The sequence below is a fragment of the Populus euphratica genome, unplaced genomic scaffold, assembly GCF_000495115.2.
Source record: "Populus euphratica unplaced genomic scaffold, PopEup_1.0 scaffold229.1, whole genome shotgun sequence".
Taxonomy (NCBI): Eukaryota; Viridiplantae; Streptophyta; class Magnoliopsida; order Malpighiales; family Salicaceae; genus Populus; species Populus euphratica.
The window spans coordinates 44,487-62,176 of NW_011500110.1; the positions used below are offsets into that span (position 1 = coordinate 44,487).

At 27.9% G+C, this 17,690-nt stretch overlaps 1 protein-coding gene across 1 annotated transcript; it reads left to right on the forward strand.

The window, feature by feature from the left end:
• Positions 1-12,875: 12,875 nt before the first annotated feature.
• Positions 12,876-16,969, forward strand: LOC105109728 (NADP-dependent malic enzyme-like). Its single transcript, XM_011004515.1, has 18 exons — positions 12,876-13,131; positions 13,486-13,606; positions 13,704-13,930; positions 14,002-14,107; positions 14,215-14,280; positions 14,388-14,483; positions 14,611-14,682; positions 14,765-14,848; positions 14,935-15,033; positions 15,199-15,246; positions 15,337-15,390; positions 15,492-15,590; positions 15,685-15,774; positions 15,868-15,945; positions 16,031-16,105; positions 16,196-16,286; positions 16,463-16,591; positions 16,669-16,969. The coding sequence occupies exons 1-18, from the start codon at positions 13,046-13,048 to the stop codon at positions 16,755-16,757; spliced, it is 1,710 nt and encodes a 569-aa protein (XP_011002817.1). The 5' UTR covers positions 12,876-13,045; the 3' UTR covers positions 16,758-16,969.
• The last annotated feature ends 721 nt before the right edge of the window (positions 16,970-17,690 follow it).

Genomic DNA, 17,690 nt, shown 5'->3' on the forward strand with positions numbered 1-17,690 from the left:
TTTTTTTAAGTAATTTTTTAGAAAGTAAATTTTAGAAAAGTAAATTATTTTCTGATATTTGGTAGTATCATGAAAAAATAAATTGAAAATTACTTTTCAGTATTTGATTCCAAATTTTTCTTTGACTAAAAAATATTTTTTATTAATCAACTTTTCTAATAGCAAATAAACATAAAAAAAATTTGAAAAGTGATTTCTGAAAAATCACTTTCTGTTAAACAAACAAGGCCTTAACTTTTCAGATTTAACCACTTTTAGGAAAAAAAAAAAAAGAAAAACAGGAAATGTTCTTAGAGATGATAATGAAAACTTAAATACAGTTCTTACAAACAAAAAAAGATTAGATAATTAGAATTATGAGCTAATTAATATTAATTATTTTTATTAAAATAATATTTATTTTTAAAATATTATTTGTAATATTTAGATATTTTAATTGACCTATTAAGCATACTGAATCAAGCTAATTTTAGTAACTATAAATTTAACAATATTGTAAATAATCTAGCATTTTTTTTATTTTTTTAGGAAGTAAATCATTATAAAGTTATTAAAGTATAGGATGTAAAATGTAATTTTTCAAAATGCAAAGGCAAAGTAATAAAAAAAAAAAAGAAACTATAATAGGTTTGATGTAATTTTCCAAAAAAAAACAAAAGGAAGACCACATGTAATGTTATAACTCATTTTTTGGTTATTTCTCAATTCATATTTGTTTCTCTCTCCAAAAAATAATAAAATATAAAAAAAAATTAAAAAATATAAATAAGGAAAAAAAGATGTCAGAGTGCCTTAAAAATGTCAAAAATTGGTTAAGAAGATTAAAATTTGATAGTATTTTATTAATTGATGAGAACTTTGTTAATAAAGAAAATTCAATTTAAGGAAGAAAAGTCCAAAATTAGATGGTTATGGACTCAATTAAATTTTATTGAAAGTTTAATTGAATTTATGGAGAGTTTGATTGCAAAAAAATAATAATAATAATTTTGGAGTCAATTTGAGCCTTAATTGGAAGAAATTAAAGTTCTAGGATCAAATTATAATTTTTTAGAGTTAATTTGGTCAAATCAGGGGCTTAATTGCATAAATATTGAAGTTTGATGGCCAATTAGAGACTTAATTAAAGAAATCTGAAACCAAGAACCAAAATGAAAAATGGGCTTAAATAGAGAAGCTGTAATTAAAAGTGGATCAAGGGTCCAATTGAAGAAATTAGAAATTTATTGCTCAATTAACGGTCCAATTATATAAATTCAAGACCAAGGATCAAAGTGAAAAAGGCGGCAAACTTCAAAGCCGCTATTTTATTTTTGACAATGATGCAATTGCATTGATTTTTAAATTAAAATTGTAATTTAGAACTTGATTGAACAAATTACAAATTGAGAACCACTGTAAACTTTAACACGTTTTGCTGCCCTTTTTTTTTAATGAAACGGCGTGTTTTGACCAAAACAACATCGTTTCATGCTTTGTTTACAAAAAAAAGAAGTCCAAAACAATATTGTTTTAAAGGCACTGTATGTCTTTTTCCTTCCCTAGATGTGCGAAGTAGGGGAAGAAGTAGAGCTTTTTTTCTTTCCTTTGTCACCGTCATCAATCCTTTAAAAAAGACATTGATCACTTTCCATATGTTGGAGGAGTGGTGGAGAGGCGGCAGCACAGTGGCCACCTCAGCTACATCCCTCCCCTGTTTTTGCCTATAAAAACAGGGGGCAGAACAAGAAATAAAAAAAGAACAGAACAATAAGAGCAGGAGAGAGGAGAGAGGAGAGGAGAAGAGAGAGAGCATGAATGAGGAGGGGGGAGATAGAAAAAAAATGAGAAGAAAAAAAGAGAAGAAGGAAAAAGGAAAAAAACAAGGTAGGAAGCTGCCACTACACCGCCGACTACCGTGAATAGCCATTGCCACCACTAGTGCCGCTGTCTGTCGACTTCAGAAGCTCCGTCAATAGCAACAACACCGCAGTTAGCCGTTCTCCCCTTTTGTTTTTCGCCTGCATTATCCCTTTATCCTTACAACTATTCACGTAACATTTGAACAATGAAGGGCACTGTTCTCATGGGCTGGGTTAAGCCCAGCCCATGTAGTTGGGCCAAGTCTGACCCAACCTATGTATGGGAACCTGATCCAGCCCATTTCAAAAAAAAAATTAAAAATATTTTTTTTAGAATTTTACAATTTTCCTGTGCAATTTTTATGTCATTTTGATTAATATCGGGTAGTATTTTTATGTCGTAAAAATACAAATTCGGTATTAAAATACCCAGTTTTCATCAAAACTTCCAAAAATATAAAAACAATTGAAAAAAATATTTTTTTTTCATATGGCTAAGTGTCTCGAGGTTAAAAAATCATATTGTGTTTTTTCATACACCAAAAAAAATATTTTAGCATGCATTTTAGCTTTAATAACCAGTTTATTAAAGTTAAGAGAACATTGGCCAAAATTTCAAAAAAAAAACAAAAATTTTATTTTGTTTTGTTTTAGTATAAGGGGTTACAAATTTATATGTAAAATGTATTCCTGATATTAAAAAGATTTTTTTACGATATAGAACAATTAGGTTCTTACACGATAATATAAGAATCTCCTTATAGAGGAAGGCTTTTCTTAAACCGTAGATGGACCCATAATTAGAAACCACAATAAGACTTTAGATTTTATCAGACCATAAAACAATACAGTTTATCTCCGGTAGAGCATAGTTGGAATGCTAATACCTTCCCTTTATGCAATCAGTCTTCGTACCCCATCTCTAAGACTAGTTACGGTTCCTAGTAATCAGAATATTAGATAGCAACTCTCATTCCATATTTTACTTATAAGAAACAAGAATTCATTTTCTCTCCATATCTTGCCAAAATAGACTACACATCTATCTATACATACAAATATTTTTTTGAATAAACGATCATCGCGACGCCGTTGATGTGCAACATGTAAAATATAATTTTTTTGGGAAAGATCTCAATAATATAAGATTAGATATCATAATATGTATATATTTCATAATTTTTAACTTAGTCTTTAGTTAATATTAATATCTTTTTAATATTTATGGGTAAATCTCATTGTTAATTAATTTAATTAAATATATATATAAACCTATCAATTTATAAATTAAAAAAATATATACTTAAAAATATTCACAACATTTTTTTTTTCCTGTGTGTTACAAATATTTTGGATCCAGCAATCTTAGCAGAATGCGGCATAATGACAGAAAGGTGGGAACTAGAAACCTAATGTCATATTATAAACCTAAGTTCACAGTTTCATGATTGGATCATAATGAGAAGGCCCAAGTTATAATGGGCTCAACTTGGTATATAAAGGACTTTGGACATGAACTCAAAGACAAGTTTAAAAATATTATTTTTTATTTAGGCTTCATTTATTTACATATTTATTTACAAAAAAGTATTTTTTTAAAGTAAATTTTGAAAAAATAAATTTCAGAAAAATAAATTATTTTTTGATATTTGGTAGTGTTATGAAAAATAAGTTAGAAAATATTTTCCTGTATTTGGTTATATTATGAAAAATGAGCTGAAAAATAACTTATTGATATTTTATTTTTTTCAAGTTTATTAAAAAATACAAAAAAATACTACAAATTAAAAATTTAAATGAGAATAAAATTAAAAAAAATATATAATTTCATAAATTCTCTCAAATAAAATAAATAATAATCAAAATAATATAGATCAAATCTAACAAATAAAAAAATTAAAAGATGATGAAATTAAAATAATTATAATTATAATTTTATAAATTATGTCAAATAAAATAAATAACAATTAAAAGAATGAGAACCAAATTTGATAGATAAAAAATTTCAATTAAAAAATGATAAGAGAAAAGGTAAATAAAATTATAAAAATAAGAACCAAAGTTAATTTAAAAATAAAATTCTAAAGGATGAAATTGAAAAAAAATATTTAAAACAAAATATACATAGGAATCAAAAGTTTAAGGATTAAATTTGATATAATCAACAAATAAGATGACATTTTTAAATTTTTCATAACTTTTATAAAGTGTTTTCCATTCAAAATAAAAGAAAAGTACTTTCATGAAAATCAAATTAAATTTTTCTTAGATCGGAAAGTGTTCTCTATTTATCAACTTTTCTAATAGCAAACAAATATTAAAAAGTTTAGAAAATTGTTTTCACTTTCCATAAAACAAATGAGGTTTTACCTTCTTAGATTTGACCATTTTTAGAAACAAAAAAAAAAGGAAAAGTTCTCAAATATTATAACAACAACAAAGAAATACATTTATTATAGAAAAAAATAGATAATTGGAATTACAAGCTAATTAAATTTCAATTAAAAAATGATAAGAGAAAAGGTAAATAAAATTATAAAAATAAGAACCAAAGTTAATTTAAAAATAAAATTCTAAAGGATGAAATTGAAAAAAAATATTTAAAACAAAATATACATAGGAATCAAAAGTTTAAGGATTAAATTTGATATAATCAACAAATAAGATGACATTTTTAAATTTTTCATAACTTTTATAAAGTGTTTTCCATTCAAAATAAAAGAAAAGTACTTTCATGAAAATCAAATTAAATTTTTCTTAGATCGGAAAGTGTTCTCTATTTATCAACTTTTCTAATAGCAAACAAATATTAAAAAGTTTAGAAAATTGTTTTCACTTTCCATAAAACAAATGAGGTTTTACCTTCTTAGATTTGACCATTTTTAGAAACAAAAAAAAAAGGAAAAGTTCTCAAATATTATAACAACAACAAAGAAATACATTTATTATAGAAAAAAATAGATAATTGGAATTACAAGCTAATTAATATTAATTATTTTTTATTAAAATAATATTATTTTTAAAAAATATTATTTATAATATTTAGATTGGTTGATCAGTTATTAAATATATTAAATCAAGCTAATTTTAGTAACTATAAATCTAACTCATGTTTTAGATACCTAGAAACCCAAATGTCAACACACATTTGGGTTGCCAATTGAAAAAAAATATTTAAAACAAAATATACATAGGAATCAAAAGTTTAAGGATTAAATTTGATATAATCAACAAATAAGATGACATTTTTAAATTTTTCATAACTTTTATAAAGTGTTTTCCATTCAAAATAAAAGAAAAGTACTTTCATGAAAATCAAATTAAATTTTTCTTAGATCGGAAAGTGTTCTCTATTTATCAACTTTTCTAATAGCAAACAAATATTAAAAAGTTTAGAAAATTGTTTTCACTTTCCATAAAACAAATGAGGTTTTACCTTCTTAGATTTGACCATTTTTAGAAACAAAAAAAAAAGGAAAAGTTCTCAAATATTATAACAACAACAAAGAAATACATTTATTATAGAAAAAAATAGATAATTGGAATTACAAGCTAATTAATATTAATTATTTTTTATTAAAATAATATTATTTTTAAAAAATATTATTTATAATATTTAGATTGGTTGATCAGTTATTAAATATATTAAATCAAGCTAATTTTAGTAACTATAAATCTAACTCATGTTTTAGATACCTAGAAACCCAAATGTCAACACACATTTGGGTTGCCAAGCAACTAATATATATATATATATATATATATATATATATAAAGACTCGTTTTCATTTATATAAAAATAAATAAATAAATAAATTGCATCCCAAATGCCAAACATTTTCACGCTCCTTCTTCATCGTCAAGAAGATAGTCAAGTGATTAAGTTATTATCACAAAAAAGAGTCCTACGGTTCAACAAACATATGTATTCTCACTACAAATGTTGGTAATATGATTTAGATATCATATACTTTATTTATTTATTTATTGTGTAGACTAACTTGTGCTTTTGACCACTATATTGAGCTTGTGGGAAATTCAAGATTTATTAAAACTAGTCTAAAATGAGAGGGATCTTACATGGATGAAAGTCAATTTCAAATAAGAAATGGCAACCTTTTGTTGAATTGACAATAGTAACATATATTAATTTTAATTTTCAATGATTAATTTTATTATTTTGTGCATTATATTAATTTCCAAGTGTTTTCAATGATTATAACAACTTTTTTTTATTTGATTTCAACGTATATATAATTATTTTTTTGTCTTTCGAACATATAAATCTATAGGATGTTTGATAAATCTATTCATATTTTATATATTCGACTTTGACTCGAAAAATAATACTGCTTTTTGATTGTAGTCTATAGAGAACAACGCCATAGAAACTGGTGCTTGACTTACCAATGCCAGCAGAAAGCCTCTCTTCAAGTCGAATGTTTTGTTTAATGATATATATCATTAAAATAGTATTTTACTTCTTTTTAATTAACTAACTATAAATTAAAAGAGGACATTAAAATATTATTCATTGAGATATCCTCTTTTTTATTATTATTAATTTTTTAATTTTTTTTTAATATTAGATTTTTTTTTAATGCGTTATCATAATTTCATAATACGGATCGTTAATTTAGCAAGATGACTCAATTTTTTAATTAATTTTTTTAATTTTATCTTTTAATATTATATTAATTGAGATTTAAATTTTATAATTTGTTTTATTTATGTACTATTATGTTATTGTGGCCTCATGACTCGAGAATAATACTTAAAGGGTTAATCCGAGTAGACTCAGATTAATTTTTTGTTTTATTTTTAATCAATCTTTTCTCCGATTTAATTATTTAACATTGGATTAGTTGGAAATTCAACTTTATAATTTGTTTTGATTTACTTTCTATAAAGATATATTGGTTTCATGATGAATGTCATTGGTTTTGTTATTTTAATTATAGTTAAATCGGGTTGTTTTTTTCTTTATTTTTAAGAGGTTTTCTCTAGTTCATGAATATTTCAACATTGAATTTTATTTTTATTGGTTCATCCTCATCTCATGACTCAGGTCCTAGGTCGCAGGTTTAGTTGATTAACCCAATTGACTTGATTTTTATTTTTTAAAAAAAAAAAATTCATCATTTAATATTATACTTGATTGGAAATTAGGTTTTATGATTTGTTTTGGTTTGTGTTTTATTAGGTTATCTCGGCCTCATGATCCATTAATAATAGTTAACAAGTTAACTCGGATTCACTTGACTTATTTTTTGTGTCATTTTTTCAATTAATTTTTTTTTATAGATTTCATCATTTAACATTGGATCCAACATGAGTAATTAAGAATTGAGCTTCATAATATATTTTGATTTGCTATTTATAGGGTTATTTTAATATCATGATCAAAATCCTGGATTTAGGAGGTTAATCCGGGTTAAATCAGGTTATTTTTTTAATTTTTTTATAAGGTTATCTCAGTCTGATGACGGAGTAATGAATTTTATGAATTGATTCTGATAGTTCTTTATGTTTTTTTAATTGATTTGTTTTCCATAAAATTATCTTATTCTTATGACTCAAGTTGCGAGTTTGACTTATTAACTCGGGTTGTTTTTTTTGTTCTTTTTTAATTAATTTTTTTCTTCAATTTCATCCTTTAATATTGGTTTGTTTGAGAATTAGGCTTCATGATTTATTTTGATTTGCTTTTTAAGAAGTTATTATAATCTCATAACCCAGATCGTAAATTTAACATATTAACCTAAATCGACTCAAATCAATTCAACATATTGTTATTTTAATATTAAAAAAAATATGTTATCTTAAACATTCTTAGTCAAACTATGCACTTACAAGTATTATGAAATTGTTTTTGGATCTGTATATTCAACCCGGTTGTATTGAATCAACTCTTATATAATTTAATTTTTTTTTATTAAAAAACATTGGAAATATCTAAACATTTATTTTATATTTTAAAAGAAATTAACCCAACTTGTGATGATGCACAAATCAATAATCTAATTAAAACTATAGTGGCTTCATATTGAATTCAAAGAGGTTCGGTCTCACCAAATCTGGTTTTTCATTCACCTACTCAGGCATTAAAGATCGAAGACCAGTGGGTACCTTTTCCAATAGCAAGTAGGAAACTAGAAAATGTATTCAAGCCTCAGGGGCATGACAATGACATTAGAATTCCCTATGTCCATAGCGACGAAAATTATGAGTGCATCTAGGAGGAAGATCTATATGGAAAGCAAAAAAGCAAAACTACCAAAATGACTTTTTATCTATTAATTTAAAGTTTTTAAGGGAGCAATTATATGGGATGCTATTATACTTTTTGTCAAAATAAAAAGTCATTTCTATATGTTTTTTTATATAAAAAAACCATAAAATGAACGGAAAATTTTATCTACGTTTTCTCTTTATTCTTTCCTTTTCTCTTTCATTATTCTATATAAAATAGTATAAGATAAGCTCGTCTACATTTTTGTGTGAATAATATGTCTTTTTACCGTATGAAAAAGATAGCTTGCTCTTAGCCTATGAAAATCGGGTGGAGAATACCACTAGAGTATAGAATTAGTTAAAAAAACTAGATTATGCTGTCAACTAGGTTAATTTTTCTCAATTGTAAACCAGAATATTCATATAATATCAATGCATGAATTTAATTAAAAAAATTAGATTTAATAAAAGTTGAAAAAAATCTAAGTTAATCCTTATTACTTTTAAAATCACATAAAAATCTCATAGAAAACAATTAAAATTTAAAATCACATAAAAATCTCATAGAAAATAATTAAAAAAAATAAAATGTTAGTGGAAGAAATAAAAAAAATATCAAGCAATCCCAAATAAATTTCATAAATTTAAATATATCTCTCAAACTTGTAACCTGTTTAATTGTAGATCTAGGCTAAATTAAAAAAACCAACCTCTATCTAATTAAACGTTAAGGAATGAAATTAAAAAAATTAACTTAATTAAAAAAACAAATTACTTTTAAAAAAACTAAATTTAACAAATACCAAAAAACTCAAGGCAACCTTTTCTATTTTAAAAGGAAAGATAAATCACATAGAAAACAAATAAAAACAATGTTGGAGGATAAAATTACAAAAAAAAAAATTAAAAAAGGAGAAAAAAACCCAAACAAGCTTAAGTGAACCTTTTAAATCCAAGTTAAACTCTCGAACCCGTAATCCATTGAATTATCAACTTGAGCTTAGCCTAGAAACCCAACACCTGAAGAATAAAATGTTGAAGAATAAAAACAATGTTGGAGGATAAAATTATAAAAAAACTTTAAAAAAGGAGGAAAAAACCCAAATAAGCTTAAGTGAATCTTTTAAATCCAAGTTAAACTCTCAAACCCGTAATCCGTTGAATTATCAACTTGGGTTTAGCCTAGAAACCCAACACCTGAAGAATAAAATGTTGAAGGATTAAATCAATTAATTTAATTTAAATTATTTTTTTTAAAAAAAACTAAATTTAAGAAAAATAAAAAATAAAAAAACTGAGGCAATCCATGTTATTTCCAAAACAACAAAAATATCTCATAGAGAGTGAATGAAAAAATAACCACATTATGCAGAATAAAAACAAAAGGCTTGAAAAAAAAAAGTTTGTGTCAACTTCATAAATCAAAGTTAATCTTTTAAACTTATAATTCATTATATTATAAATTCAGACACAACTAAAAAGCTAAATACTTGACCAATTACATGTTATATGATGAGATAATAGTAAAAAAAATCAATCTAAAACAATCTTGCATAATGAAAAAAAAAAGATTAGATTTTATAGGGAAAAAAACTAGACACAACTAAAAAGCTAAATACTTGACTAGTTACATATTATATGATGAGATAATAGTAAAACAAATCAATCTAAAACAATCTTGCATGATGAAAAAAAAAGATTAGATTTTATTGGGAAAAAACTCAAGAAGGATGAGATTATAAATAAAAAATAATCAAAAACCATCTTAAATAAAAACAAATAGTAATAAAAAAATAAAAACTAAATCTGACAAATAAAAAAAATCTACTAGGGATAAAATTGAAAAAAAAAACCTTTAATGTTTTAAATTATTCTAAATAAAAAAATAATGATAAAGAGAATAAAAATAAAATCTCAAGATAACAAATCTTAGAGGTTGATTTGACTTTCTTAAAGGCTAACATAGAAATCAAATAGGAGAGCTACAAAAAAAAAAGTCACATATATAACAATCATGCGACACACGTCACTTGTATGTGGAGTGGATATAAAGATACTTCAAATATTGTTATGAAAGCAAGGTTTTGGTTATTAGACATTGCCACATGCGCAATCCAAACCCCGTGGACATTATTCATGCGTTTCTAATTTTTTTTATTTTGTTTATTTATAGAATTACTCTATTGTTCTTTAATAACATCTAATAACTATCAAAAAATTAAATAAAAAAAATTAAAAAACCCCTTAAGGCAAAGCTTTTTAAATTCTAAAGGCAATAAATAACTTAAAGGTTTTAAAATTAAATCAAAGATTAAAAAACCTCTTAATGTTTTTAGCTTTCAAGAATAATAAATAACAAAGTAATTATACTGTGTAATAAAAAAAAACTAGTTGACCCGTTTATTTTTGTAAGAACTAATAGATCCACTAGAAGAAGACCTATTTATCCCTCAATCATAGCTAAATGATTTTGCCATCAAAACGCAAAACAGTAATATGAAAATCTAAAGTTATAGGTGAGTGGGCGAAATAGTAATCTCCTTTAGTAAAATGAGTTTGCGTGTAATAACCTCATCACACAGCACAAAAGCAAGGTACACTGAATGTTATCGATCCATGGTTTAGAGCCCACCGCAATTTAGAGCTGCTTTTCATCGGAATCACAAGGAACTGTGATTACAGCTTATTTATTAGTGCAGTTATGTTTATGTTTTAAATAATTTTTTATATTAAAATATATAAATAATTTTTTTATTTTTAAAAAATTATTTTTAATATAGTATATTAAAATAATTTTAATATATTAAAAATATATCAATTTGAAGTAAATAAAAAAATAAAAAAATTTAAATGTTTTTAAAATTACTTTTAAAATATAAAAATAAACAGTTTTTTTTTTTTAAAAAAAATAAAGGCATAAATTGCAAATAAGAGGTTTTATGAGTAAGTGTCAAGATCATTCTTAGCTTAAAGGAATTGTATAAAATACTCTTCCAATATCATTTCTTTCAAAAACTTGAAACTTCGATCATACTATGAATTGAGGGCATGGATTATGAAATACTGTTTGCTTCAGCACATAGAATGGAAGAGATAAACATGATAAATCCAAAATTATATATATATATCAAAATCCAAAATTATCATAGTTTTAGGAAGAATGACTGAAGTTTTTGTATATATTAAAAAAAAAGAATAAGTTAAATGGAAAATTCAATAATTTCCCCCCTAAACTTTACCCTTCTAATAAACTATTTAAAATTTCAAAGATATCACTCATTTAATAATCTTGGAGATTTATTTTGTATGAATATTTTTTACCATTAAATTTATTTAAGAAAAATCAAGATTAAAAATATAAATTTAAAAATCATAAACAATAGCATCTGGTTTCTTAACCAAAGGCATGCTGACGCGTAATCATTACCTAAGAAGACACACACACTCTCTCTCTACCGGAAAAACGCGGCAATCGTAGAGTTTCTGTGCCTGTCATTGTCTTATCTGGCCGTTTCACGTTCCTGCAATATGATTTCAGCACTGAGAGGCACGCTTTTCTGGTACCATGCAATATTATACAAATATTGTTTCTCCAGTACCATTACCACTACAGTGTTGTTGTTTTTTTTTTTTTAAAAAAAAATTTCTTTAGTTATTGATATTTTTTTAATTTAGTTTTTATGAAAGTTTAGAGTAAATAATTTATTTTAATTTGTTTTTATATAATTGTTGTAGTATAAAAAATATTACTTCATTAAATTGATATAAAAAAACTATTATTAAATTGCAGTGTGTTTTATTTAAAAAATAATTAAAAAAAATAAGTTATTAAACTTTGTAAAGTTAATAATTTAGTTTGTGAATTTAATGAAATAAGTCTAGCTGCTCTTGTTTGCGGGTTTAGTAAAATATTTTTCTTTCTTTTTTTTCAATTAAACTCGATTATGTGATTATTTAAATTTTTATCATATAATTAAAAAAATAATTTTAAAAAAAACATGTTATTAAATTTTGAGAAAATCCATAGGGTTATTGACGTGTATAACTTTTTTTTATATAGTTTTTTTAGTTTTATCTTTTAATATTATACTAATTGAGAATTAAATTTTATAAATTATTTTATTTTATTTTTTATAAGGTTATCATAATTTTTTTTAAAAAATCTTAGTATTGGTTCGATGCTCTATTTTGTGATTATTTATTTTTATTATTATATAGTTAAATAAATAATAATTTTTTTAAAATAAGTTATTAATTTTAATGGAATCTATTACCTAATTTACAGGTTTAATGTGTTGACTTGAGTTACTTTATTTACTGGTTTAGTAAGTTTACCGATCAAACTTAATATTTTTTTTAGTTTATGGTTCTTTAATTTTTTCTAATTATTTTTTTAATGATTTAATTTGAAATTTAAACAAGATGAAAAATTAAATTAATAAATTTTAAAATCAAATTAATTGATTAAATTTGATAACATAATAAAAAAAATTATACTTGATAATTTTTTGAAGTTCAGGAAAAAATAGCTTGAACGAATTTACTAGCATATAGTAATTAGTATTAAGCAAAGAATCCCACAAACCCACCACCGCAGTCAATGACCATAGCCACTGCTCAGTGCTCATTATGTTCACATTCTGTATGACTTTCCAACGAAGACAGCTCTGATAAAACATTAAATCATACAGATTTCTTTTGGTCGAATTATCCACGTGTCTAGTCCACGCTCTCCTACTTGACATTGAAACTAACCTTGGTTATTTTCAACTTTCCATTTTTTTAAAACAATTTTGGAAAGCGTAGAAATCTATGGGCTTTAAGCCTATAAGAGTGGCCTTTGTTTCTTGCTATACAAAACAAGAAAGGGTTGTGATTTTGTTGTGGGATTTTCTTCTTGTTATTTGCAGAGAGTGGTTCTTGGTAGAGGAGGAGGAAGAAAGGTTTGGACTTTACTGGAGAGAAGAACAATGATGAACGGAGTGGAGAAAACGAATGGTGAAGATATTGCCATGGAGGAACAGCTTATAACTCCATGGACTGCCTCTGTTTCTTGGTGAGCGGAAAGATCATTTCAGTTCTTGATTGTTTGTTTTATTCTTGTCTCGTTCTATTTATAACTGCCCCATGTTATTTTTAGATACTACATTATGGAGTTTTCTAATGTTCCTCAGGCTGTGGTCTCCTTTGCTAAATCATGTATCAAGCAAAATTTGGTTCTATGTTTTTCCAAGGATTTATTGCTTTTGGTCGAAGACAAGAAAATTATCCTTTTCTGAAGCACCTGAAATAGTTTGATCTAAGAAACCATTTGCTGCTGCTTTTGCTGATCAGTTCATGCTTCTAAGATTTGCAGAAATTGAGTTGTTGTTTTGTCACGTTGAGTATTGTTTTTTTTGTTATGTTACAGTGGATATACTTTGTTGAGGGATCCACGCCACAACAAGGGGCTTGCCTTCACTGTGGATGAAAGGGATGCACATTACTTGCGTGGCCTTTTGCCCCCAGCTCTCCTGACTCAGGAACTCCAGGTTATCGAGACTTGAGTGACATTCCTCATAGTTGTAATTCCAAATGTTTAAATTTCTGTGTCCCAAGCTTAATTAGTCCATGAACCTCGATTATTAGGAGAAAAAGCTGATGCACATCCTACGTCAGTATGAAGTTCCTCTGCAACGATACATGGCCATGATGGATCTTCAGGAGAGGAATGAAAGGTTGTTTTACAAGCTTTTGATCGATAATGTGGAGGAACTATTGCCAGTTGTATACACTCCCACTGTTGGCGAGGCTTGTCAGAAATACGGGACCATTTTCAGACGCCCTCAGGGTCTTTACATCAGTTTGAAAGAGAAGTAGGACCATCCGATTGCCTTTTATTTTCATGTCTAGCTTGCAAGTATTTACTGAAAACTGAATTCTTCAGGGGAAAGATTCTTGAAGTATTGAAGAATTGGCCGGAGAGAGATATCCAAGTAATTGTCGTGACTGATGGTGAGCGTATCTTGGGGCTCGGGGATCTTGGCTGCCAGGTATTGATCACATATTCATTTGAAAATTGGACGTGCAGGCCACTCCTCATCTCTCTACGAGTGGATCGTTGTTAATTTTGTTCATGCAATTGTTTTACATTTGTTAGGGAATGGGGATTCCGGTGGGAAAACTCTCTCTGTATACTGCACTAGGAGGATTACGTCCCTCTGCGGTAAGCTTTGACATAATCTAACGACCTGTATAATTGATTTTGAAGCTATAAATTGTCCCTCGCTATTTTAGATACTAAGCCCTTCCACCTGTATTCAATATATGCAGTGCTTGCCAGTAACAATTGATGTTGGCACAAACAATGGCAAGTTGTTGAATGATGAGTTCTACATTGGGCTTAGACAGAGGAGGGCAACTGGACAGGTGGAGTAAATTTACTTTCTTCCATTTCCATTGGACTGATCTTTCCTCTTTGCTTTCCCTTTTCTTTTCTAGATTTTAAATCATTCCGAGTCTGAAGATCTGTGTTTTGCTATCTGCTGTGGTTTAGGAATATGCAGAGCTTCTTGATGAGTTCATGACTGCAGTTAAGAAGAACTATGGGGAAAAGGTCATTGTACAGGTAAAAACCACAAACAGTTGCTTGATGTCAGATTTTTCAGCACTAACTCTGTTCTTTGAATGATACGAGCTTCCTTTTCCAGTTTGAAGATTTTGCAAATCACAACGCATTCGAGCTACTGGCAAAATACAGCCCAACTCATCTTGTCTTCAACGATGACATACAGGTAACATGTCAAAGAAGTTTGTTGCTAGCAATCTGTTTTCTCCTCAATGGAATTTCTCTAATTGCAAATGGTTTCATTTATTGCAGGGCACTGCATCTGTGGTATTAGCAGGGCTTCTTGCAGCTTTGAAAGTGGTTGGTGGAACCTTGGCCGATCATACATTCTTATTCCTGGGTGCTGGAGAGGTCAGGCTCTGAAACCATGTGTTAAAGCTTTCCTTTTGTTTGTACTTATCAGTCTATTGCATAATGGCTGTGCTTGTTTATTAAGCCATTTCTTCATCTACGCTCTTCTTTTTTTTTCCTTTTTTTTCCACTGTATTCTTACTTCTTTTCTTCTGGGAGTTGCAGGCTGGAACTGGTATAGCTGAGCTTATCGCTCTTGAGATATCGAAACAGGTATCGATAAACTGTTCATCTGGTTCAACGTTTTTATTATCTGCTTCCATTTGCTAACCTTTATGGTTAATCCCATGCTGTTTCCTTCAGACTAATGCTCCACTTGAAGAGACCCGCAAAAAGATTTGGCTTGTAGACTCAAAGGTAGTGAGAAAGTGCTCGAAGTCCTCAGCTTGTGCTGACATTTCGCCTTGGATCCTTTTCCTTGTACAGTTGTACTAACCTTTGGTCTTGCTATGTTACAGGGACTGATAGTTAGCTCCCGTAAGGGGTCACTTCAACACTTCAAGAAACCATGGGCTCATGACCATGAGCCTATCAAAGGGCTCTTAGATGCTGTTAAGGTGTTAAAACTTTTAGGTTGTGGATTCAAATTAAGTGCGCCGCGCCATTCAAATCATTTTCCTGAAATCTTACCGTACTCTCTGATCTTCTTAGGCAATCAAGCCAACAGTTTTGATAGGATCATCAGGAGTTGGGAAAACATTTACAAAGGAGGTGGTTGAGGCCATGGCATCAATTAACGAGGTTCTCTCTCTCACACCCACACACACAGACACACTCACTTGCTCGTCCATCAACATTGTTTATCTGACCGTAGTCTCAATTATTGGTATGCAGAAACCGCTAATTCTTGCTCTCTCCAATCCTACCTCACAATCTGAATGTACAGCTGAAGAAGCTTATACATGGAGCGAGGTAGAAAACCATTTCTGCTTTCCCCCCATATTGTTTCATCTGGTTTGCTTCATTTCTTGATTACTATATGTTTTCCAACTTGCAGGGTCGTGCAATCTTTGCCAGCGGAAGCCCATTTGATCCTGTTGAATATAACAGCAGAGTTTTTGTGCCTGGCCAGGTTTTAACCTTTTTACCTGTTGTTACTAGAAATCGTTCTCTTTACTAGCAATTTACTACAACTGGTGGCTTGCTTCTTCAAATTATCCAGGCAAACAATGCTTATATTTTCCCTGGATTTGGATTGGGTTTGGTCATCTCCGGTGCAATTCGTGTGCATGATGACATGCTTCTGGCAGCTTGTAAGTATCATGGACTGTTGAGTTAAATCTTATGTGCACAAATTACAAGTTCTGTGTAGGATCATTGCATATCATTTGGGCACTAAAGTCAAACTCTGCACAAAAAAATCTGTAAGAACTAAGAAACAAGGCTAGGTCCATCATGGTTTAACACATGCTAATTCTTTTTGCAACAGCTGAAGCTTTGGCTGAACAAGTAAAACAAGAAAATCTTGACAAGGTGCTAATTTACCCACCATTTTCCAACATTCGGAAGATATCAGCCGACATTGCTGCTAAGGTTGCTGCTAAAGCATATGAACTCGGTAAGCTTCTTTCTGGTCGAGAAGCTCTTTCATACTTGCAATGTCCTGCATTGCTAATTAGGCTAACTGCTTTACAGGTCTGGCATCTCGTCTCCCTCGTCCCAAAGATCTCGTCAAATATGCAGAGAGTTGCATGTACAGCCCACTCTACCGAAGCTATCGTTAAACCTATAAAAGAGTTATGCATCTTGCAACCAGCAATTTGCTCGGAGCCATCTTCTACTTTCTATCTGATCTTTCACGTTTCTATTATATAAAATCTCAAGCACAGAGAGTTCCAATTCTACTGGGTTTTTTTTTTCTTGAGATAGTCCTATTGTTCTAGGCTAGTTTGAGTTGCAATGGTGCTGAATAAAAACATCATTTTTATTTTTTGGATTTTAATATCATTACTTTCCTTTTTTTTTAAGCATTTTGGAGTTCAGGAGAGGCGAAGGTCCTTTATTACTTCTGGTTTTATTTTCTTTAAAGATTTCAATTTCATCCTCTGATCTTCACCCACAACCACCCAGCCGATTGCCTCCATCATTATTTTCACTCTCTTTAAACCCAACCACCACCACCATTGCTGTCATTTCTCCTTATGAACCTCTCAGCTTCTTCTATGCTCACACCCTTCTCCCTCTAAACACTAAAATCTTGAGCCCCACATAGTGGTGGAGCCATGAAATCAATATGAAATGCATGACTTAACTCACTCATGTCAATTAATGTCTTAACTTATATTAAGTAAAATTAATTTAAAAATATTTTTAAAATAAAAAAACTTATATTATAATTATTTTTTTCAAGTTTCTATATTTTAAAATTGCTTAATAATAATTTCATTATTAATTTCATTAAAGATATTCTTTCTCAATATATATATACAATGAAACTTTCATTTATCTATTTCTAAATTTTTTAGAGAGTAGTGAAATTATTGGCAATAATTCTTTGTTAATTTGTTTTTTTACACCAATGAGTTAAATATAAATATTAATATATTTTTTTAGTATATCCCTAATTTTTTTAGTTATTTAATATTTTATTTTTAATTACTAGTACATTGATTACCATCATTTTTCATATGAAATTCATAACAAAATATATATTAATT

Coding starts and splice junctions, on each gene's coding strand:
- LOC105109728 (XM_011004515.1), top strand. CDS start 13,046: ATGATGAACGGAGTGGAGAAAACGAATGGTGAAGATATTGCCATGGAG. Junction 13,132..13,485: donor TGGACTGCCTCTGTTTCTTG/GTGAGCGGAAAG, acceptor GTTATGTTACAG/TGGATATACTTTGTTGAGGG. Junction 15,247..15,336: donor CTCTTGAGATATCGAAACAG/GTATCGATAAAC, acceptor TGTTTCCTTCAG/ACTAATGCTCCACTTGAAGA.